Raw genomic sequence first — 25,551 nt, 5'->3', positions numbered from 1 at the left:
TGATTTACCCTTCATTCTTAGAGGATATTTTTGCTCAATATAAAATTCTGGGTTGACAGTTCTTTTCTTTCAATGCTTGAAAGATGCTGTGCCACTTCTTTCTGGACTCCATGGTTTTCCTTTTTTATTTTTTTGTAGTATTTTTTTATTGTGATAAAATACACGTAACATAAAATTTACCATTTTAAGCATTTTTAACTGTAAAATTCAGTGGCATTAAGTACATTCACAATGTTGTATAACCAACACCACTATCCATTTCCAAAACTTACCAACTAAACAATAACTCCCCATTCTCCCCTGCCCCAGCCCCTAGTAATCACTATTCTCCTTTCTGTCTCTGTGAATCTGCATATTCTAGGTACTTCATATAAGTGGAATTATACAATAGTCATCCTTTTGTGTCTGGTTTATTTCACTTAGCATAGGGTTTTCAAGGTTCATCCATGTGGTAGCATGTATCAGAACTCCAATCCTTTTTAAGGATAAATAACATTTCATTGTATGCATATACCACATTTGTTTATAAATTCATCTGTTGATCAACATTTGGGGTATTTACACCTTTTAGCTATTGTGAATAATGTTGCTATGAACATTGCTGTACAAGTATCTGATTGAGTCCCTGCTTTCAAATTCATTTGGATATATACCTATAAGTAGAATTGCTAAATCATATGGTGATCCTTTTTAATTTTTTGAGGAACTGCCAAACCATTTTCTACAGTAGCTACACCATTTTACATTCCCAGAAGCAATGTACAAGTGTTCCAATTTCTCCATATCCTCACCAACACTTGTTATTTTCTGGTTTTTTATAGTAGCCAACTAAATGAGTGTTAAGTACTACCTCACTGTAGTTTTCATTTGCATTTCCTTAATGATTAGTGATGGTGAATGTTTTCTTCATGTGCTTTTTGGCCATTTGTATATCTTCTTGGGAGAAATGTCTATTCAAGTCCTTTGCCATTTTTTTAGATGGCTTGCTTATTTTTTTGTTCTTAGGTTGTAGGAGATCTTTAATACTCTGGATGTTAATTCCTGATTGGATATATGATTTGTAAATATTTTCTTCCATTCTGTGGGTTGTCTTTTTACTTTCTTGATAATGTCCTTAAACACACAAAATTTTTAATTTTGACTAAGCTCAATTTAACTATTTTTTCTCTCATTGCCTGGGCATTTTTTGTCATATATAAGAAATCACTGCCAAATTCAATGTCATGGAGATTGTCTCCAGTGTTTTCTTCAAAGAGTTTTATACTTTTAGCTCTTACATTTATGTCTTGGATCCATTTTGAGTTACTTTTTGTATATGGTGTAAGGCAAGGGTCCAAATTCATTTTCTTGCATGTAAATTTGTTTTTGTTTTTTTGCTTTTTTATTTTTTAATGTTTCCATTGGGGAACAAGAACTTGAAGCTTCCTAGTTTGCAATCTTGCTTACATCCTTCTGGATTCCATGGTTTCTGATGAGAAATCAACTGTCGTTCAAATTATTTTTCCCTATAGGTAAGGTCTTGTTTCTGTCTGACTGCTTTCAAGATTTTTGTTTTCTTTTGTTTTGCTTTAGTTTTCAGAAATTTGAGCATGACATGCCTTGGTTTGAATTTGTTTGGATATCTTGTTTGGAATTCATTCAGCCTCTTGAATCTGTAGGTTTATGTCTTTTGCCACTTTGGGGAAGTTTTCAGCCATTATTTCTTTGAGTCCTTTTTCAGTACTGCCCTTTTTCTCCTTTCCTACAGGACTCCAATGACATGAATGTTAGATCTTTTGTTTTTGTACCACAGGTCCCTGAGGCTCTGTTCTTTTTTTGTTTTGTTTAAGTCTATTTCCTCTTCGTTGTTCAGATTTGGTAATTTCTATTATACTATCTTTCTTTTTATTTTGATTATTATTTTTGCCTGTGTTGGGTCTCTGTTGCTGCATGCAGGCTTTCTCTACTTGTGGTGAGCAGGGGCTACTCTTCATTGTGGTGCGCGGGCTTCTCATTGTGGTGGCTTCTCTTGTTTCGGAGCACAGGCTCTAGGTACAGGGGCTTCAGTAGTTGCGGTGCATGGGCTCAGTAGTTGTGGCTCACGGGCTCTAGAGCACAGGCTCAGTAGTTGTGGCGCACAGGCTTAGTTGCTCTGCGGCATGTGGGATCTTCCCAGATCAGGGACCGAACCCATGTCCCCTGCATTGGCAGGCAGATTCTTAACCACTGCACCACCAGAGAAGTCCCTATACTATCTTTCAATTCATTGATTCTTTCCTGAGTCACCTCCATTTTGCTGTTTCACCTCTACATTGAATTTTTATTCCAGTTATTGTATTCTTGAGTTCTTAAATTTCATTTGCTTCTTTTTTGTCTTCTATTTCTTTGCTGAGCTTTTCTATTTTTTCATATATTTCAAGTGTGTTTTTAATTGTTTATTGAAGCTTTTTAATGATGGCTGCTTTAAAATCTTTGTCAGATAATTCTCACATTTCCGTTATCTTGTTGTTGCCAGTTATTGATTGTCTTTTTCCATTCATTTGGAGATTTTAATGGGTCTTAGTATGACAGGTGAATTTCAATTGAAATCTGGACATTTTGGGCATTATGTTATGGGCCTCTGGATCTTATATAAACCTTTGTTTTTAGTTGTGACACCACTCCAAAAGAGGAAGCAGGGGTGTGGCCCTCTTTCAGCCAGGTGTCATAAAAGTCCAAGCTCCCCACTCAGCCTTCACTGACACCTGAAAGTGGGGCTTCTCATTACTGTTGGGCCATGGTTGGAGTTCTGACTTTCCTACAGACTTCCACGAATACCTCCCAGGCTGGGAGGGGTAGAAGTGTTTCATTACTTAAGCTCACCACTTGGACTCTGCTGACATCATGGGACGTGAGGTGGTATCATTACTGCTGGGCAGTGATCAAAGTCTTTACTCTCCACAAGGACTCCTCCAACACCACTACAGCAGAGAAGGGGATACTCTGTTACTGCTGGGTGGAAGAAGCAATCCATGTTCCTCTGACACTGGAAGTGGTGTGGGGGAGATCATTACTGCCTGGCAAGGATGGAAGACCCAGTTCCACTTTGGCATTCTCTGAAACCACCATGGCAGGGGTGTTGGAGTGCCTTGCTATACCCTGGCAAATTTAAAGAAGTCTAGGTGCCCTACTTTGCCTTTGCTGGCAAAGGTGGGGGTGGGGTTCAGTTTTCCGTGTGGTGTTTGGCTGGAGTAGAGTGGTTACTGTCTCAATGTTTTCTGCCTTCCTAGGCTGCCCCTTTCCTGGTCATTTAACTAGAGAACTCAGGCTTTTCTTGGGACTCGTTTGTCTGTGCCTTTGGTGTTTCCAGGTTGCTAGCTTCTTCAGCTCTAAGTCTGAGATGAACAAAAAATAAACCACCTGGGGAACTCACCACTGAGTCATTCCTTGGGTCTGAGTTCCCTTGCTTGTCTTCTTTCTTCTCCTTACCTTTCAAAGTCTTCTTATGTTTGTTTTATATATACTGTCCAGGGTTTTTAGTTGTATTTAGTGGGAGGACTAGGGAAATGTACCTCTCCTTGGTCTTTCTGTAAGTGGAAGCGCCCCTCCTTAAATTATAAACATAAATCAGATCATGTTTCTGACCTGCTTACAAGTCTTAAAGGTTTTTCACTGCACTCCAAGCTAGTTACCACATGGACTTAGAAGACCGTTTTTTCCAACTCCAGCCTATTTCTCTAGCCTCTTTCATGCCCTCGCCCATTCACTATGATTCATGCTGACTTCCTTTCTGTTCCTCAATCACATCAAACTCTTTATTGCCCCAGGGACTTTACAAATGCTTTTACTTTTCCCTTGAATGAGTTATTTCTGATCTTGGCCTGCCTGTATTTTTTGTATATCTCAACACTGTGCCTAAAAGTCACCTACTCAGGGAAGTCTTCTCTGATCACTGTAAGGAGTTTCCTCTCTCCCTTGCTGCAGTTGTTCTCTATCACTACACTTTGTACATTTCATGCCAGTATTTTTCATGATTTGCATTTATATATACATATTTTGTTTGCTTACTAGTGTATTGTATGTTTTCCACTAGATTGTAAACTTCACAGGCTCAGTAGCCATATTCATTATATTTACTAGTTTATCCATGGTGCTTAGCCAAGTCCCTGGTACACAGTAACCATTTAATAAATGTCTGCTGAATGAATGAATGGAGACAAAACATTATACAATGTACAAATTACATTGCCATTTTATAATCTAGAAAGATGCTTATTTATTTGGTATGCATTCATATTTTCATATTGTGAAATACACCAAAAATACTTTTGTTTGTCTCTGTCATTTTGCTTGCTACCTTATGTCAAAACTATCTATTTGTATGCTTTGTTTATAGGATTCAAGGACAGCTACCATGTTTTACTCATTTTTGTATCTATATTCCTTAGCACATGGCCTATACCGAGTAGATGCTCATGATGAAAAATCAATAAATGATAGCTTCTGCAATGTGCTACAAAGTACTTGAAATAGTTCCTAAGAGACACTAAACAAACCAAAATATTTTCATTACTTAGATGACCCAAATAACTAAGTTTCCTTTCAAAATCAAGAAAATATCAAAAGCAGTGACAAACTTACATGCCTCTCTCTCTTTCTGGATACAGTTCTTGGTCAGTGGGAATAAATGATTTTTTCCACTTGGTATGAGCATCCTTAATTTTCCAATCTTCCTAGAAGTAAATAAGACCCATTTGAGAAAAAATGACAATATCTATGGAGAAAGAAAGAAATCTTCTTTTCCCACTCCCCATCTTTATTCCTCTGTAGTCTGTCAATTATTAGCCAAGGATCAAACAATTTGTCTCCTACCTTAAGTACTTTTTATGTTTAAAATTTTTGATTTATAGATCTGTATTAATTTATAAATAGAACCTCTGAACTTATCTAGCACCAATTTTGCCAGTTCACATTTGCAACTACAAATAAGACTGCTAAATGTTCAGATGAAAATGGACCTAACATCTTGAATGTGAGGGAATTCCCTAAGAGCTAGATGTTTTGTAAATAAATAATGTTAAAGCTCAGAAGAAAGGGTTTAGATCAGGGTTTTGTTTTTATCCTGCAATATTAACACAGGGTTTTTCTTTCATTAGTTATGGGGTTATTTTAGGGAGCCCCAGTGATTGAAGCAAATGCAGTCTTTTCAAATTTGAAATCCAGCTCCTGCTGCTGCTGTTGCTGCTGATTTACTAGGCCAGGGCTGGACTGCCCTAGTTTATCCAGGCAGAGGTTTAGCAGAACTCACTCTTTTTGGGAGTATTTATGGACTTCCGAGATCAGATCTGTGCCAAGTGGTCAAGCAGTACCTAAGCAGCAGCATGGTGGCAGCTGCTAGATTAGTTTATCACACCTCCATAGATTCAGGCTGTAAGGCAAAAACGACCCCAAATGAATTTGGAAAGTTTATTATTTACACAGACAGCAACACAATATCAGCATGGTGTCAACTCCCCATGTCCCTAGTCCCACAGGATGATACCAAACTGGAGGGGCCAGATGACAGATGATACAATTGGTGGGTCACTCTGTCATTGAGGAGCCAACTCTAAACTATAGGTGAACGGTTCTTTAGTCTGAAGCTGTACCTGAAGCTGCTGTGAGATGGCAAGTCCCACGCCGCACTGGAACCAGGGTGGCAGATAAGAAATGGACTTGGGATAGCTCCTCACAGGATCATCTTGCCATGTTCCAGGAAAGATCACAGGGCATTATGCCATGACATGTGTCAGACTGTGGTTGAGCCTTGCATACACAGCCTATGCAGAGATGTGCAAGATGACCAGAGTGCCATGGTAAAGCTGTTCTCCTATAATCTGATGAGGAGGTGAGGATTTCAAAGTCAGCCTAGTTAAAAGGGCCATCATTCTATAAGTGGTGAAAGTATAATCAGATAAGGGTAGGGATCATCAATAGCTCCTGGGATTTCATCAGAAAATAGTATTGCAAGTGGTAGTGGTAAACTGAAGAATTGTTACCATTCATCATGGAGCCATCTGAATAAGATATACACCTAGGTGGGTTATGAGGAAGAAGGAAAACCAACTTGTGAAAAAGTTGATGGCGTATATACCAAGCCTTCCCATTTTGACATCCAGTTCTTCCACAGATATCGATAAGGCCACGAGGGATACCTAAACTGACAAAAACACCAGATTTTTCTTCTCAGTTCTTACTGGAACATCATTTTTGCATTTCACACAATTTTGCACTCTTTTCTATCTGAAACTCTTTTTTCATTGGGTTTCCATGACATTGCATTCTCTTGGTTCTCCTTACAATTTTTTTATTTTCTCTTTCTCTTCTGTGGGCTTCCTCCATGGGCATCTCACGCTCTCCTGGTCCTCATTCATATTCTTGTTTTAGTAGTGACTTTCAAGTCTGTATCTTCAGCCCTTATATGTGAATGCAGAAACTGCCTACTGGAAAACCCTTCTCAGCTGTCCCATGGGTATCTCATGTTTAGAGTGTCCACAACAGAATATCTCAGATCACTTCCCTCTTCCAAATCCACTTTTATTTTTTATTTTAGATGGAGAAGAAATAATTTACCCATTCACTAAAGCTAGAATCATGCAAATCATTCTTGATATTGCTCTTTTCCTACCCTTTCATATCTAATCAGTCACCAAGTTCTCCTGAATATTTATTAAATTCATCCCCTTCTCTCCATCCTCACCTTCACTGATCTATTTCTGACCCAAGACATCTCTTCATTGGTCTATTGCCACATCCTTCAAACTGACTTCTCCCTCCATCCTGTCCCTCTCAAATCTGTGCTCTCCATGGCTGCCAGCCAATATAAAACATAAATATATAAATATGACCAAGTCACTTTATTGCTTAAAATCCTTATATGGCTCTATCTTTTTAGGTTACTTTTTAGTTTGAATTTTTCCCCCTGATCTGGCTATTGCCCACCCCTCCCACCTCATCTCCCATTACCTCTTGCTTTGCTTTTCAACTCTAGCCATCCAGGCACCTCTACATAGTGCTCTATAACTGCTCACACATATAGTCTTCCTCCTAGTTGTTAGGTACCCTTCTGTGCATAGTACAGGGCACATCTATCATTGCACTTATCATGTTATCCTATTACATTAATTGTGATTGTTTCTGTTTCCCCTACCAGTCTATGAGCATCTTGGTCATCTTTGCATTCACAAAATCAAGCTCATTTTTCTGATTAAAGGATACAACTTGGGCCACCACATTGGTAGTGTTCAAAAAATGTTTATTTAACAGTAAGTTTATATGCTTTTCATTAATGGCTGCTAAATGCACCAGAAACTTCCCTGATGGGCTAGGGCTAGTTAAGAAAACTAGGTTTCCTAATCTTAGGTGGGCTCTGGGATTTTTATTAGATTGTGATTAATAAAAATCTAACAGCAGGGAATACCTGGAAAGAGCCCTAAAAAAAACCCCTATTGGGATAACTTCAACTCCAGCCAATTTTTCTTCTCTCAGAGATGACTGCTATGAATCTTGGTCTGGAAAGGACATGGCTTGATTTAATACAATTTACCCTTGAGGCAGAACAGCAAAGAAAGGATTCTACTAATTTAATTATAGTCTCAGGGTGCTTCTCCCTGATAATCTAAAGGGAGGTTTGGCCCAGAGAAGCACACTTGAAGGCCCATTTATAGTTAAAGATCTCTTCCTACTTGCTTCTCTCACTATTGGAGGCATAGACAGATTGCTATGAGGCTTTAGTTCTTTACTCATAGCTATTAGTTGAATTATACTACAAGAAAATAAAAACATTGTTCCAGAAATTTTGCTTAACTTTCTCTGGAGCAAGTTTTATATATTGTTCCTAAGAATAACTTGTATCTTGTTTAATCACTACTAGTCTCATCAGAATTGCCTAGCTAATTTTTCTGATCAAGGTATACAACTGGGCCAGCACAGAACATGTGCTTTTAGAATTATAGGAAAGGATTGGGCAAAACTAAGTGGAAAAAAGAGGGCTCCCATCCCTTCCTCTCTTTTAGGACAGGGACGACTCACACAGCTGTTCTGTGTTGTCACTTCTCACTAATCATTCAAAAATGAAAGATAAAAGAGAGAAAAAAATTCCTGATAATATATTAATCATTAAAAAAGCAAGAAATCTAAACATTAAACAGAGAGCTATAGAAAAAACACAATCTAAGCAAACTGGGAAAACCACCAGAAAGGGCTCTGCAAGACATTTTGTCTAAATGTTAAATAACTAAAAAACATTAAAATATGTCTTGCCTGGCAAGTCTGAGGTCTGATGCTGAGCAAGTTTCTTAGCAGAAGAATAGGAAGTGAAGATTAAGGCCCCTATAAAAATAACCTACGTTAGAAATGTGGAGGTTAGAAATCTTTAACTTGCAGCTCCAGAAGAAACATTCACATTATTTACTCCTGTCTTTGGCCCCAAAGAGAAAAAGGCTTTAGGCTCCTCCCCCATCTGCCCTCATCCCTAAGAGTCAGATCCATTGAGCACCTAGATTCTAGTCAGAGAACCTTTGTAAATTTCATATCTGAAGTACTTAGGCTCATTACATATACAAAATCTTAACTGAAAATATTTTAGTCAAGAGATTTTAATTTTTTATTGAACTCTAGAGAGTCTAAAAGACAAAACTGTAACAATTGGATTAAACGATGATTTAAAGTGGTTTATTTTTTTTAATTAATTAATTAATTATTTGGCTGCGTTGGGTCTTCATTGCTGCGGGTGGGCTTTCTCTAGTTGCGGCAAGCGTGGACTACTCTTTGTTGCGGTGCGCGGGCTTCTCATTGCAGTGGCTTCTCTTGCTATGGAGCACGGGCTCTAGGCACGTGGGCTTCAGTAGTTGTGGCATGCAGGCTCAGTAGTTGTGGCTCGTTAAAGTGGTTTATTTTGATATGGTTGCAAACATCTCACGAGTTCTATGTCTCCAATTAATCAGTTTAATATTTCTCCTTTGCCTGCTTCCAAAAAGAATCCAAGTCTCCTTCCAAAGAATCAGTTTGGCTTTTATATCTAGACTGTTGAAGTATGTGTCACATATCATTTAGTGCAATGTTTTGATATGTAGTTTATGATAACATACCTTTTCCCCTAATCTTTGAGATTTGTTCATTAAGAGAAGGCAAAACTAAGAGGTTGAAGTTTGTATGTAATGACGCTATACTAACAAAAATGGGGCAAGACATTAACACTGTGAATAATAGGCAAAAAAATATAAAAGCTAGTTTATTTGAAAAGTTGCGGAAAGAAAAATGCAGGATTTAGCTGAGGCATTTGGAGTTAAGAATAAAAGAGTGAACGCAAAGATGATTTAATCATTTTATTTTTCTTCTCCCCAAATCAAGACTATCTGAGTGAAGTCAGCTGTGTTCTTAACAAACTAAGTGAAATAATTAATGCCTATTATGCTGTCAAAATCTAAGGCAAATTTTTGATGTTTTGTAGGGGAAACCTCAGGAAGGACGACTTGGGAAAAATACCTAAGGCCTTGGTGAACGCTATTAGACAGTATAACCCCACACTCACATTTTGGCTAAGTCATTCCTAGTTTTTACAATTACTTTTCTAATAGTTATCTCAGGTGATTATATTAAATAAATTCCTTACTGTAACATATATAGGAGGAGAACATGTACAACTTAATTCTGTGACGTAATTCTCAAAATCCTCTTTCTCTAGGACCTTTTATTCCATCTTCTTTGGTACTGGTTTTTCATGAAATACGTATCTTTTATTTTTACTGCATCCTGGTGTTCGGCATTTGTTTTGATACTCCATTCATTATGCAAACAATATCTCACTTTAAGCTTGCTTACAATATGATGTAGTCTGGTTGCTTGTCATACAAGCACAGTCAGGATATACTGTTTGGTGTTTCAGCCAAATTTCTTCATTTCCTATATTCTCACAGTTGGTACTGCGCAGGAACACTCACGGTGACTCTTAGCCTCCTTTGTAGTTAACTTTCTGATGAGACATATTCAGTTAACATTCAATAGACCTTCCCCTTCCAAAGTACTGTTCAGTTTGGAACACTGATACAAACCGTTTTACTAGTTTTAAAAGTCATATTCTGGAATCACCTTAACTTGGTACTACAATCATGCGTCATGAGCTCAGACAAATTACTTAACATCTGTAAGCTTTATTCATTAATTTATTCAACATTTATTGAACTATGTGTAATAGGCTCTGGGGATAGGAAGTAAATGTGATAGCCAAGAGTTTCTCATCTGTAAAACGTGGCTAATGATAGAGGTGTTTTGAGGATAAAATATATGTAAAGTACTTAGCACAGTGCTCAGTAAATGTTCATTGTTATTATTAGCAGTATTATTTTGATCAAATTACTTTTAACATCTCCCTGTGACTGTAACCTCTAATGATTCACAATGCATCCATTCCATTCCGTTTCTGAACATAAAGCTACTCCATAAAGTACTGATGCTGGAAATGATCTTTTCTAGAAATATTGATGCAATGTTCCGAGAACACTGGAATGTAGGCACTCTAAAATACAATACCTTTCACACCTGGTCAGCCAAGAAAAAAACTGTAAATCACAACCACGGTCTGGATTATGAAAGGAAAGTGCTATACCTGTACCGTCTGAGTGTAGACTTGTCTAGATAATCTACATTTCTTTCCAAATTCTCTCATATACTTTTTTTTTTTTTTTGTGGTACGTGGGCCTCTCACTGTTTTGGCCTCTCCCGTTGCAGAGCACAGGCTGCGGACGCGCAGGCTCAGTGGCCATGGCTCACGGGCCCAATCACTCCGTAGCATGTGGGATCCTCCCGGACCGGGGCACGAACCCGTGTCCCCTGCATCGGCAGGCGGACTCTCAACCACTGCGCCACCAGGGAAGCCCTCTCATATACTTTTAAGTTTGTATTATTAGAAAAATAAATAACAAGCCTACAGACAGGCCATCTTAAGTTTTACTTGTTGTGTATCACTAGCCTGAAATGATCAAAAATATTTTTACTGTGGTTTCAGCTCTTTGTGGCGGGGGAGGGGGCAGGTGGGGGTGATGTCAACTCATGTTAGTTGAAAAAAGTGGCAGCTCTGCATCTCATGCAATTGAACTAGAGAAAATGGGTTACTGCAAGAACTGGCAAAACCTATTGCCATTATTGCAATGGTTATAGAAATAAAATGAGTTTCTCTTTTACTCAGTGGAACTATTTAAGAATGACAAAGAGAAAACACCTACAACGGTGGCAGAGACTTTGCGTCCAAACGTTCTAGTTTGAATTATTTGTCGTTTAAGTCGAGCCTCATTAGGTAAACTGTTTTACTAAGGACTGCACAGGAGCCTGTGTAAGATTTCGGAAGAACAGGAGTTTTGAAGAACCATGTTGTTTACACTCTGTCACTCATTTTCAAGCCCAGTGTTACCCTTCAGTTCTTACACAAGAATATCTGAAAACAAAAGGACATCCTCTAAAATGGGTACTGGGTGCTCTGAGCGTCGGAGGAGTTGGCCGAAAACCAGACACCAAGCCCTTCAAAAGGCACGTGGGGCCGAACCTCCCTCGGAATCGCCACGGCCGGCGCTCGAAGGCTCCAGGCTCCGCGCCTGACTTCCCAGGGCCGGTGCAGCACCGGGGGCGGTCCGACAGCACCGGCCCTCCTGCCTCGTCATCGCTGCGTTTCTGGCTGGCGGAGCCCGGTCCCCGTCCGCGGCATTCCACGCCTCCGTCTCCGCGGGCGTACGCGGGGCTGGGGAATCACCTCGGGAGCCCACTCAGCAGCGGGGAGGGCGGGAGCGAGGAAAGCCCGGGCTCCCGCTGTAACCCCCGAACTCAGCGGCGTCCCCCACCCCTCGGCGGCGGGGCCGCAGGTACCTCCTCAGCTGCCTCAGCATTCGGCGCTCAACTGGTGGGCAGCCCGTCCCGCCGCCGCCACGTCCGCTCAGAGGCCCTTCGGAGCCGCACTCCCGCCGCCGGCACCTGACTGACTGACTGACTGGCTGACTGGCTGACCGACCGACCCGAGGTTGGAACCCGGGCCGCCGCCACGGCCGCCGCCGCCGCGCACGCGCTCCTCGCCCGCCTCCGTCCCGGGGCGGCCCGCTGGGCGGGAACGCGACGCTACGAGCCGCCCGCACCTGCCTGACTGACAGGCGGACGCCGGCATCGGGCCTCGTGCCGGCGCGCGCACGCGCACGCGCCTGGCGCGGCTGCCGTCGGCCCCGGGGGCGGGACCGCGCGGCAGCGAGCGGGCGGGGGGCTCGTGGTGCGCGCGCCCCGCACCCGAGGGCTGCGGAGAGATATTTTGGGTGGCAGGAGGCCCCTCGTCATTTCCGCCGGGCTGCTGGTCGTGCCGGGGGCTTCACTCTCGCGCACGAGGCGAACGGGCAAGTTGGCTGCGGGCGTGTGGCGGCAGCTCCTTCCATTAGCGCTGCGACCCTCGGCAGTGCAAGCCATGAACTGAAGCCCCGGAGGGACGGAGACCCGAGCGGAGTTGCGGAGCCACGGCAGCAGCCGCCGCCTCAGCGGGGAGCGAGCAGACCCGGCGCGGAGCCGCGACCCCGGCGCCTTTCCCTCCCCGTCACCGCTCCCACCGCTGCAGCCGCGAGACTCGACACACAAAAGCCGCTTTCTCCGCGCCGCCCGCCCAGCGAGGCAGCAGCCAGCGAGGGACCCCACCTGAGGGCGGCTCGGGCTGCTGAGTTCGTTTTGTGTCTGAGCTCCGAGCTCCGCGCCCCGCGCGGAACCGACCCTGTGCTCATGGCTCTGATCATGGAACCGGTGAGCAAATGGTCTCCGAGTCAAGTAGTGGACTGGATGAAAGGTAATGCCCGCTGTGCGGAGGGCGAGGCGGCCCTGGGGCTCGGGGTCCCGGCGCACGGGAGGGAAGGGGCGCCCGCCGCGGCCGAGCCCGCCATCGGGGCTGCAGCCGGCTGATCGTGGGGCGCCGAGGGCAGCGGGGGACCTCCAGGGCTGACTGGGGCTCGGGATCCTGGTCTCCTATTGTCTCCAGCCAGTGGCTTCCCATCCGGAGAGGGGCGCGGAGAGCGCGGGGGTGGCCGGGGCGACCCGATGGGAGGCTGGGAGCCGGACGGCGGAATCCCTGTCAGTCTTTCCGGCTCCTAGCTCCCCTTGGTGCCCCCAGGCCGGGAGGACGTGTCGACCCTGCCTTCTCCCCTCAGGGAGGAGCCCCCAGGGACGGTCGCCCGTTCCCCGGCCCCTTTGTTCCTGGGAATCCTGACGCCCCCTTGGCGGCCGCCCCTGCCAAGTGCCTTTTCTTGCGCCAACTCTCCCTGCAACTTTTAAGCCCACATAATGGTGTCACGACGCGGCCGCCGGGGTTTGAATCCGGAGAGCTCCCCCTCTTCCCCAGGTTGGGCTGAGGATGCTCGGGGGATGCGCTGCTTTGGGGGAGAGGAAAACATGCTTCCCCTGGGACAGCATCTGCGCTGGTATCTGTGGCTCCTCCTGTGCATCCCCCCGCGTCCTTTGCCTCCTCCTCTTCTGGCGGCTTGAGGCTTTGAATCTTAAAGCTTTTTATTGGGGGCTCGACCCCAGGTGTAAAGTGATGCACATTCAAGTGTCCCCTCATTTATTCCATCTTGAAGACTCTCCCCTTTTTTCCCCTGGGCAATTTCTAATAACCATACTTAAAGACATTCGCCCTCTTAATCTCAAACGTGGGCTTTTTCTCTGTCCCTGGGCTTTCCTGCCTCACTATCTCCCTCTGTTGTCTGTTGTCTGAGTTAGAGGACCCTCTCCTCACGACCACTGCGCCCCCTCCCATCCCCAAGATTCCTAAGATTTGGGGAATGCTGACAGGGGATGGAGGGGATGGACAAAAAAGGATTCCTCGCCGCACTTGGGAGATGTTAAGAGTTTTGCTTGTGGTTATTCCTAGGCACAAACTCTGGGTGGATTAGTCAGGGCCCAAAGGCTTATCATTTGCAAATGCAGTTTCAAAGATGAGGGAGCCCCTTCTTAGGGCTTGCTTAGCAGTCAGACTTTCTAAGCTCCAGGTACTTTAGAACGAAAGTAGCGTGATTGGAAGTGATTGAGAGCAACAGAGGGAAACTCAATTTTTTTTTCTTTTTCCCCCGAGCCTTTTCAGCCTCTTGCTTGTCTTGTGGATTTTCCTTTATCCATTTGCTTTCCTCTTATTCCCTTACTTGCCCCTTTATTCTTCATTTATTTCGTTTTTCTTTTCTAATATGTGGAAAGTGCTTTGTAACTGCAAAGCGCAGTACAAATGAGAGTGTACTGAATTAAATCGAATTCATTATTTATCGACTGCCCCCCTGTGTGCGGTGCATTGTGCTAAGGTGCCATGGGTGCCATGACTAAGACAAAGTCCTGCAGTGGCTCATTATTTTTTTCTGTTTCTTCTTCTGTTTTCATATTGCTATTGAAATTCTGCTCTCCTAGATTCCCACCAATTTTTCCCCCCTTCGGATTGTCAGATGCAGACAAACATCTAACTTCTGTGTTTCTCAGTCATGGAAGAAAGAGCCAGAGCACATGCGAAAAGCAAGACTGCTTAATTAAAACCCTTTCTTTGAATTTGCCTAAAAGATTACTTCAATTTGAGTCTTGTTACTGAAATACTCAAAGAAAAGCTGTCTTGGCTCCTTGGGAGTCAGATTACCTTCAGAGACTACCTCTCACAAATTCCCATGATGCTTGTAGTGAGTGCTGCATACTCCATCTTCTTCACCTCCCACCCTCCCAGTACATTCTTGCACTTTCCCCACTCTCTACACTTTAGGTCCACTGAAGCACGTAGAACATATGATGTACATGTTCTGACACACATTTTTAGTTTCTCAGTACACTAGTCCTTTAAAAATCTCTCCAGCCTAAAATGCAGCTTCTTTGGAGTTGGGCTTACATCATTAGCTGTGATTTTAAGTGATTGTTATATTTAAGTTGAATAACTTATTTTCATACCTGTTGGTGATGCATCTTAGAGCTATTTGAGAAGACAGAATTTGTGTATCTTTGTATACATTAGACTGGAAGAGAATAACTGATGTCATTATCTGTATATTTCAAGTCCCAAACTGCTTACTGCTGAAATTTCCATAATCTTCATATAAATTTGATTTGAGATATTATCAGAAAATAAGGTTTAAAAAAATACTAAGATGAAACAAGCATTTCCTCAAATTAATTAACTTAATTAAGGTAACGTACACTATTAGCTTAATTAATCCCCCCCACCCTTTTCCCCAATTAAACTTTACAAAATACACTTAAAAATACTTTTCACCCTTTCTTCAGATGCACTAATGTTTAAAAGTCAATTAATTTAGGCTGTAGCTTTGGAATGGCCAAACCTCATTTAGTGTTGTATAATGTATAGTGTTATAAAGGCAGTACCAAAGGATGAACAGGACTTTTGAACAACTGCAGCATTGTGGGAGTTCTTTAAAACATGCTCCTAATGTGACAGTTTCATCATCCTTAACATTTAAAGCATATATATGGCATATGCTTTCACCTAGTCACAATCGTAGATAGTTATAACTCTCTTTAGTAAGGTATATGCTTTATGCTCTTTCTAGGGTATTTTTTTCCTTCACTAAACAGAAAAGGAACCATTAAGCATATAAGAATAGCATGGCCATATGTTTAATGCTTCCAGACAATTTATAGAAGTGCAATAGAAACTCAGTCAGCAGAGAGGGAAATGAAGGGAAAAACCCCTGGCTGACAAGATTATTAAACTTTGGTAGAATATATTCAAGATTAATTATGAAGGACCATATATACACTGCAATTCACTTTAATTTATTACTTTTTATTAAAATATATTTGAGGGACACGTAAGTATTAAATTTATGTTAATTATTATTAAAAAACAGTATGAGGAAATACTTCCTATTTTTTTGCTCACCCCTAACTCCACTATTTGTGAAATCCAATACTCATTGAATTTTCTCCTGACAATAGAAATTTGATGTGACACAGTGTCAATGTTAGTTCCAGTAAATATATGAACTCCTCATGAGTCAGTAGAATAAGCATTTATATCCCACATTATCCTGATAGTACTTCAGGCTATTAGGAAATGTCTCATAGCCTTCAAAATTAATTTTAAAAATTAATTTTATAAAAATACTTTTTGAGAAAATCAAATACTCATCATTTAGTGCTTGCAACTAACCTTTTTCAGTTGGAAATTACATTCAGTCCTCCTGTAGTTTTGACAAAATTTTAAAACATAAACCTTTTTACAGTGAATAAAAGCAAAGCAGTTATTGGGAAAAGCTATAGGTAGAAAAGTAGGCCAATAACTGTTTCTAATTTTTGCTCAGTCTGTTACTCTAAAATACATTATTTCTCAGCTCCTGTCTGTTCACTTGCAGGGCCTGGAAATATTTCATAATCTGCAGTTGCTTGAGTCTACTTTTTTTGCCTTCTGAAATACAACAAAAACCTTTGAACACGTTTGGGCCCCTATTATTAATTTTATCATTAATTTTCCTTGTCCATGTCACACCCTATAATTCCAGTTTTTTTCTCACACCTTTTCTGCCTTTTGAAATTCTTTCAAAATATCCAGATGACTAAGATAAAGTTATTTTCCAGGGCCAGCTCCCTTTCTGACATTTTTTCCAGTGATCTTTAATCCCTTTCTGGATCAAATAAAATGGATTATTGTTTTCAGAGTCAACGGACAGGCCCCGCTTTGCTGATCTTCTCTTATGGTCTCTGTGACTTAGCTCCATGCACTCTTATGTTATTATGATTCCTAAAATCATCTAAATTTTTAAGATAGCCTCTGAAGCCATCCCACAATTAACTGCTCTGGTCTTTCCTGTTTACTATAAACCATTTTCTTTAAGAAGCATTCACTGACTTCTAATTTCTGTCCTGATGACTCAGCCTTCTTGAGGACTGAAAATGAAATACATTATTTTAGGTATTAAAAAACAAAGATAAAGCCAACGTTTTGCATACAACCCTAAAAAGAGGAAAATGCAGTGATGAAATAAGATCTATTTAGTGTAAAAGTTTACATGCTCTAGAGGAAAATGTGTCCCATAACGGAAAGCAGTTTTGACAGGTACAATGCCCTTTAGTAATTTTTTTTCCCCCTCATAGGACCCAGAGCTGAAGTTGAAATTTATCTTAATCAGGTGAAGGAAAATGTCAAAATTTTGAGTTAAACTGTTTTGAGAGAGAGATCAGAAATAATTTTGTGGCAGGAACTTGAGAAGTATACACCGTAAGGGAAAAAAAATATGCTAAATGTTTAAATTGGTGCTATTACCTCTTTTTGAAAAATTAGGTTTTTTCTCAATTGCAGCGTGACTAGATAGTAACCAACAATCACCTACTTTGGATTTGACATTTTTGGAACAGGAATTCTTGTCATTTTATACAAAGAGGAAATTTACCTTTTTGATATGTAGAGTTTAGTTCACAAGAAACGTTTTGTTTGTAGTGTCATTAACATTTGCTCCTTAAGGTAACACACATGATATAGTGCATAGTAGGAAAAAAAAGAGTTTATTTATGTAGATGTATTCTAGTTCTTAGATATTTACTTAGTACTTCAGCATGGAAGGTGCTTTGATGGATGAATTTAAATAATTCCCTGCTTTGGAGAAATTAGTCTCTGTAAGGGTTGGCAGTGACATTGGCAAACCTATGCCAAGACAGAGACAGGTACCAACTAGTACATTTGGTAAATTTTAAGAGTTTGCATATGTATACAAGCACCAATGGAAAGAGAAGATGATGATTTTAGTAAGTCAGGAAGGAATCCATGGGGAAGGTTTGAGCAACTGTTTAAGCAGTTTATTTAATTAAGGTATATTCTAAGAGGGATGTATTCTAAATGTAGAAGCACAGCAAGAGACTCTAGAGTTGAGATGGGGCGATTAACCAGAGGCGTTGAGTCTACGTTTGTCTGGTTGAAAGAGAAAGGTGGGCAGTACAGGGAAAGTGAGGGAGGAGCATGAGTAGGTGGCACAAAAGTACAAGAACAAATCTGCATTTCACAAAGACAATAAAACTCTCATCATGTCCTGAGTTTAAATAAATACCGCATTATAAAACTTCGGCTGCCAAAAATAAGCCCATTTCTGTTTCTCAGGAATAATTTGGAAATAATGTTAAAATGAGTTATTTTGAATATTAATTACATTATTAACATTATGTTGTTGGATATTTAGAATTTTACTGATCCAAATTCTTACATGAAGAATGCAGATTGGCTTTTAAATGTTGATGTTGTTCTTAAAGCAATGATAAATTATCATTTTCATTCATAGCAGAGTGACCTCAGATTAGGACCTAACATTTTCTTAATGACTTTTAGCGTTCTATGTGACTTCCCTCACACACAAGGCTTATTGTGAAAGATGAAGCATTAGCTTCTATAAAGAGTCCTAGAAGGATGGATCATCAGTACTAATTTAAAGGTGGGGGAAAGGGAGGGTGAGTAATTTGAAAAACAAAATGGAGTCTAAAGCTTTATGTTTATGAGTTTGTCATGGATTAGTGTCTGGCTCAAGAATAGGCTCATTGTTTTGAATAGCATTCAGTGAGTGAATTCAGTTTTCACGCATAGCATAGGCCTGTGCTACCCAAAATGGTACAGTTCTGTGGTTGTGAAAGCCAAATGATCAAAAGCCAAAAAGTTGATTTTTGCTAAGTATTTTAAAATATTATTTTTATATTAAAATAAACATAGATATTATATTCATGGTATAGAAAGCAAAATTGGCATGATTTTAAAGATGAGACCAGAGGCTTAACAGGAATTTTAGCCTTGCAGCAGGCTGTTTTAAAGCTGCGTTTCCCAGACCTCCCAGGGTTATGAGTACACTCTGTTCAGCAGTTAAGGATACATCAGTGGAAAAGTTTGAGAAGTGGTGGTTGGGTTTAGAAAAGGTAAAATTTATGTACTCTGCTTCCTCTTTTTCTCCTCTTGCAAAGGATAAAATATTATCTTTTCAGTCAAGGTCATGATAACTACAGCATCTTACTTTGTTTGATCCATAAACCTGTAGTCAGGATGAACTTCTTGAGAATGATTCCCATCTAATCCTATCTTCCCCATCAGCTTAAAAAATTTAATGGTTTCTCACTGTTTTTAGGATAAAGTCCTTAAAATGGCCTATAAGACCCTGGAAGGTTTGGCTGTTGCCTGTGAGGTAAACCTCATTGCTAGCACTAGCTACTCGGACCTTCTTTCAGTCCTGTTTACCCAGCCCTTGAGCCTTTGCACTTTTGCTTCACCCAGTTAAATCCTGCTCATCCTTCAGATCTCAAGCCTTCCCTCCTCTGCCTCAGAAAAGCCTTCCTGAATCGCCATATCACATCAAATCCTCAGTTATGCACTCTCTTGGTACCGTGTATATCTTCTTTGTTCCATTTGCCAGTTTTATTTTTTACCTTTATTTGTATGATTATTTGATGAGGGCAGGGAACCCATCTTTTTGCATAACAGTGCATAAGAAAGTATCTGGTGAAAAGTAGGCACTTAGGAAATATTTGTTGAGTAAAGGAATAAATAAATTTATTCACAGATTACTGGTCTGTCGACAAATCTGCTTTCCTAAATGACGATGCACGTAAAGTCCCTTATAATGCCCTAATGGATACTTCAGAGACGAGTTGTATACTGTGTGCCAGAATACAGTGTAAGTAGGGTTGCTTTGTCCATTTTTCATAGTTGTGTTGCTGTCTAGCCAATTCAATGATCTAAATCATGGTGTAGATTCATTTCGTTAAGAAACGTTAATAATTTCAGTGAATCTATAACACTTCCGTGTTTATGCTATAAATATTATTTGCTGATGTCATTTCATAGGCCAACGCAATAGGCAAACTTCTTAAAAAATTAAAACATACCCCTTTTCTTAAGTATTTTCTTTCATACAAATTTTCTAATTGTTTCTTCATTTTGGTGTTTTTAAAAGAACACCATATGGGCTTCCCTGGTGGCGCAGTGGTTGAGAGTCCGCCTGCCAATTCAGGGGACACGGGTTCGTGCCCCGGTCTGGGAAGATCCCACATGCCGCGGAGCGGCTGGGCCTGTGACCCATGGCCGCTGAGCGTGCGCGTCTGGAGCCTGTGCTCCGCAACGGGAGAGGCCACAACAGTGAGAGGCCCCCGTACCACAAAAAAAAAAAAAAAAAAAGAACACCATATATTTTGGAATGCATGGTAGAATGAAATTGAAAAAAATGCCTTACATTTTTCCTCTTAAAAAAGTAAAGAAAATAAAGTTCATATAAGAAATTTAAATATATTTTTCTGTTGTGAGAAGAAAATGCCCTTTATTTGTTAATATAGAGGATAAAATGAAAAAAAAAAAGCCCGTTAGCTTAATGAGAACCATTATCTTCTCATTATATTTAATGTTGAATCTACATTTTTATTAATAGGAATAAAATTAAGATATTTAAAGATGCATCTTAAATCAGCATTTGTTATATAACTTCATCTCACTCTGATTTTCAAAAATAAATTTTAATTTTTTAAACCAAATATAAATTTATTTGGACTAATTTTTGAAGAGCACTCATTAAGAACCTATGTAGATAGTTACTGTAAAGCATAACTTGTTGAATACAGGTGCCTCATGTGGATTTTTTGTGAATTACATGCTACTAGTAGGCACGTTATAGAGATTTTTCTAATAAAGTGTGCCCCTCCCCCTAAATTTAGAATTGTTAAAACATAAATCAGAATAAGTGAAATTTTTAAGACTTTAACATAACTTTGCCTGTCTGTTAACTCTTAATAAAACAACACCTTCGGGCTTAAATGTTCTAGCTAGTACTGCAAATCAGTGGATTGCAATTGTGCCCTAGTTTGAATTACAAATAACCATTAAACATGCTAGTATTTTTTTTAACTTGAAAGATGTATTTAATTTCTTGTTCAATTCCAATTTAAATTACAATCATTAATTCTAATAGAAGCTTTCATTATCTTATTCTTTCAATTTCAGAAAAGAAAGGGTTGTGGGTATTTGCATAAATTCATTGAATTTTAAATTTTACTAAAGTACAATAACTGCTGTTTTAGTTTTCTGTGTTCATCTATTGAATATTTTGTCACAAAATAAAATTGTTTTAAAAACCAAGATTTATTAAATAAACCAAAACTCACAATTGCATTAATGTATTCTAGTTTGCCACAGTAAGAACACTGTTACATAACTAATATCAAATGTAGCATACTTGTCTGTTTTATATTTACTTGACATAAATGTTCTTGGAAATTAGTTTTTTTTTTTTTTGCGATACGCGGACCTCTCACTGTTGTGGCCTCTCCCGTTGCGGAGCACAGGCTCCGGACACGCAGGCTCAGCGGCCATGGCTCATGGGCCCAGCCGCTCCATGGCATGTGAGATCTTTCCGGACCGGGGCATGAACCCGTGTCCCCTGCATCGGCAGGCGGACTCTCAACCACTGCGCCACCAGGGAAGCCCCAGAAATTAGTTTTATTAGGTAGGTTGGATAGTCTTCTGATAAGATGATAGGAAGAAACTGCGTTGTTACTTGCTTTTAAAGTGTTACCCAATATCCTCTTGTTTGTTTGAACTTTTTATTTTGTTTCAGCCATATCTGCTATTTTTAAAATGGGCTTGCAACATGGTTTTTGTCTAGAAGAAATCAATGGAAGGCTGACTTAGATCCTGGATTTTACTTTTTCCAACTTGTTTACACAAAGATTACAAAATAGTCTATTTTTTAGCAAGATGTTAGACTTCTAATTAATTTATTAATAAAAAGCCTTTGAAATACTTGTTTTAAGTAATTATGCTCAATGAGTAATTTCAACAGCATTAGCGGAATTCTTGTTATAATTTTGGTATGTTTTATATGTGTATGTGGGAGTTTATTTCAGCTATCCATATTATTTTCAAAATGTTTGATACTTCTGGCGACTTGTGATTTTTTTTCACCTGGCTGAGCAGAAAATTCATATTTTAAGTTTGTGTAATTCACTTATATTTTGGCTATGTAAACGAGGTACTGGGCTATTAAAAATATATATAAAAGAGAAAGAATTGTAGAGTTGTTGCTACTGGTGCTCAAAATAGACATTAGAGTCCAGTTGCTAGTTTTTCTCCCTGCCTGCCAGAGCCTGTGTGGAAACCAAGTTGAGTGTGGTACGAGCCCGCATATGGATGGCAAGGCAGGTGCTCCTTCCCCATTTCCCTCTGCATTGGTGACATGGTGAGTTTTGCGACCGTCTCTGTTGGCACCAATGTTGCATTAAATTAATGACAGGTTTGCTTATCTAGAAGGCTGCTACCTTGCCCAACAGCTGTCAGACCAGAGGCTTTCAATTTGATGTTGAATTGTGACAAGCAGAGAGCAGCTCATTCTGTGGAATGTTTAGAGCTAGATAATTTTTCTTTCTAATCTGTCCCTAGACATAATGTTTTAAGTCTATTTATGGTAAAAACATGCTAATTCAGATTGTTTATTTGGGATTTGTGATAATTTGAGTAGGTTCCTATTGAACTTTACTTTTGATATGTGAAGAAAGGGCTTGCTGATCAATCTAATAGTGTAATTAAGATTGGAAAGAAATTGTTTGATCCTGGAGGATGTGATGTTTTTAAGTATCATACTTTGCCAGGAGCCATTTCCATAGTGAAAATATGCAAGCTAGAAATGAGTTATATTTTTAGTTAGGATTTCTACATACTTGGTTGGAATCAGTTTTTTGACTTTTTGGAATATTTTTGCAAACATCCTGTAGTACAGCTTGGTTCTTCCCCTCATTAGCCCATGTTATAAAGGTCTCATGCATTTCACATCTATTAGTAGTAGTAGTACTTAAAAGTGAAATAAGGGACAGTTGTTAACACCCTTTAACAGGTAAGTTACAGAAGTTAAGCAGCTCAACAGAGATGTACAGCTGTTCAGTGATGGAATTAGGTTGAACATTAACTCTTTTTTCTTTTCTGCCTACTGGATTGGATTTACACTTCCATGGATGAAGAACATAGTTCAAGTTTATACATAATTATCTTAAGACTTGACTTTTTAAAAGTTTCTGAATTTTCTACCTTTTAAAAATTGGCACCATTTAGTATATAATAAAGAGTACTTTGAAATCAGATGCCTGTGTTAGTTATATCCAGGCTCCATTACTTCCTAGCTGTGTGATCTTAGTGAGGGAGGGTTGAAGTAACTTGCCAGGTTTTCTCATTTTTGTAAAATAGGGGTGATAATATTACCTACCTCATAGGGTTATGGTATGCTTAAAACGATGCCTAGCACACAGCAAGTGCATGATAAAGGTCAGCTTTTTTTTAATTATGAAGAAGTTTCATTCTATTGGTAATCTTCAGAGGCAGAACTATTAATAGATAATATTTATTGACTGCTTACTATATACCGTGTACTGTGCTAGGTGCTTTCCCTGCGTCATCTTATACTTATCCTAGCCCTGAAAGGTTGGAATTATCCCTGTTTTACAGATGCAGAAACTTTTTCTTAGAAACATTGAATCACTTGTCCTGTATACCAAAATATTTATCAAGCAGGTGTTCAATAAATATTTTCAAGAATGAATAAATATTAAGTGGAAGAAGCAGAATTTGAATGAATTTCTAACTGGTTCTAAAACATAATATGATTACCTTGCCTTTCTACCAGGGATAGATGTGACATGAGAGGAATCCTGGGAACATTTGCAAAGATGTTGATGTCCTCTCTGTCAGACCTACTTTCTTAAGTGTGTGGTAAGGTGGGGTGTGGTCATTGGGTTCTTTTGACCTCTATAGGGGTGTGTGTGTGTGTGTGTGTGTGTTGTGTGTTGTGTGTGTTGTTGGTTGGTGATAAAGCGTTTCCACTCAAAATAGAACTTTAGCCAGTGACAAAAATGCCACATACAACTATAGTATTGGTGACATTTTTTTTTTGACCATGCTGCACGGCATGAGGATCTTAGTTCCCTGACCAGGGGTCAAACCCGTGCCCTCTGCAGTGGAAGCACAGAGTCTTAACCACTGGGCGCCCAGGGAAGCCCCTCATCTTTCTTATTTTGAAGTGAACTCCAAGAGTTTGATGCTCTCCTCTTCTGAGTGTAGACCTAGGCAAAAGATCTACTTTAGGCTACTACTACTAACCAGCCCAGTTCTGAGATGTTTTGTTCTCAAAGGATTGCTAATAAAAGTACATGGTGCCTCATGAAAAGATGCTCAACATCACTAAGCTTCAGGGAAATGCAAATCAAAACCCCAATGAGATATCACCTCACACCGTCAGAATGGCTGTCATCAAAAATACCACAAATAATAAATGTTGGCAAGGATGTGGAGAAAAGGCAACCTTAGTTCATTCATGGTGGGAATGTAGATTGGCACAGGCACTATGTAAAACCGTATGGAGATTCCTCAAAAAATTAAATAGCTAGAACTACCATATGATCCAGCAATTCCATTCTTGGGTATATATCTGAAGAAAATGAAAACACTAATTAGAAAAGATACATGCACCCCAGCGTTCATAGCAGCATTGTTTACAGTAGCCAAGATATGGAAGCACCCTAAGTGTCTGTCAACAGATGAATAGATAAAGAAGATGTGGTATACACACACACACACACACACACACACACACACACACACACACACAGGAATATTACTCAGCCATAAAAAAGAATGAAATTTTTCCATTTGCAGCAGTATGAATAGACCTAGAGGGTATTATGCTTAGTGAAGTAAGTCAGACAGAGAATGACTTACTTTAAAGTGTATGTTTTCACTTATATGTGGAATTTAAAAACTAAATGAAAGAGTATGACAAAACAGAAACAAACTCATAGATACAGAGAACAAACTAGGGGTTACCAGTGGGGAGAGGGGTCGGAGGAGGTACCGATGAGGAAGGGGAAGGGGATTAAGAAGTACAAACTACTATGTTTAAGTTAAAATAAGCTACAAGGATGTAATGTACAGCACAGAGAATATAACCATTATTTTATAATTCCTCTAAATGGAGTATAATCTGTAAAAATACTGAATCACTGTGTTGTACACCTGAAACTAATATAGCATTGTAAATCAACTATACGTCAATAAAAAAAATTTTTTAAATTTGTAAAAGAACTGATACTTCCATAAGTATGAATAAACATCTAGAGTATTTAAAAAATATAGTTAATATGCACTTATAAATTTAAAAATACCCTCCCCCCCAAAAGTAGTGGTGCCTGATAATAGATGTTCCTAAGGAGCATTACATTTTACTACAAATACAGGCATACCTTGGAGATATTGTGGGTTTTGTTCCAGGCCACGGGAGTAAAGCAAATATTGCAATAAAGTGAGTCACATGAATTTTTTGGTTTCCCAGTGCATATAAAAGTTGTGTTTACACTCTACTGTAGTCTATTAAGTATACAATAGCATTATATCTAAAAAAGTGTATATACCTTAATTAAAAAATACTTTATTGCTAAAATATGCAAACTATCATCTAAGCCTTCAGCAAGCTGCAGTAGTAACATCAAAGATCACTGATCACAGGTTATATTACAAATATAATTATGAAAAAGTTTGAACTACTACAAAAATTACCAAAAGGT

The 25,551-nt window shown here is 39.7% G+C and overlaps 1 protein-coding gene and 1 long non-coding RNA gene across 5 annotated transcripts in view; one reads left to right on the top strand and one right to left on the bottom strand.

Moving 5' to 3' along the window:
• LOC141277650 (uncharacterized) overlaps positions 1 to 12,028 on the bottom strand; it is a 187,196-nt gene extending 175,168 nt beyond the window's left edge. The window contains exons 1-2 of the long non-coding RNA XR_012329386.1: positions 11,854 to 12,028; positions 4,600 to 4,691 (exon numbers count right to left, since the gene is read on the bottom strand). This is a non-coding gene — a long non-coding RNA (uncharacterized lncRNA). The remainder of the gene's footprint in view (positions 1 to 4,599; positions 4,692 to 11,853) is intronic.
• The window catches only part of CNKSR2 (connector enhancer of kinase suppressor of Ras 2), a 258,534-nt gene continuing 244,978 nt past the window's right edge, over positions 11,996 to 25,551 (top strand). For 2 of the 4 annotated variants that reach the window (XM_019927697.3, XM_019927696.3), the window contains exon 1: positions 11,996 to 12,802. In XM_019927697.3, coding sequence (XP_019783256.1) covers positions 12,739 to 12,802 — 64 coding nt within the window. In that variant the 5' untranslated portion in view covers positions 11,996 to 12,738. The remainder of the gene's footprint in view (positions 12,803 to 25,551) is intronic. The other 2 variants (XM_019927698.3, XM_019927695.3) reach the window with 2 other exon arrangements.

Source organism: Tursiops truncatus, chromosome X (assembly GCF_011762595.2).
Source record: "Tursiops truncatus isolate mTurTru1 chromosome X, mTurTru1.mat.Y, whole genome shotgun sequence".
Taxonomy (NCBI): domain Eukaryota; kingdom Metazoa; phylum Chordata; class Mammalia; order Artiodactyla; family Delphinidae; genus Tursiops; species Tursiops truncatus.
Note: the sequence above shows the minus strand (reverse complement) of the source record. Positions and strands in the feature narration are given on the sequence as shown.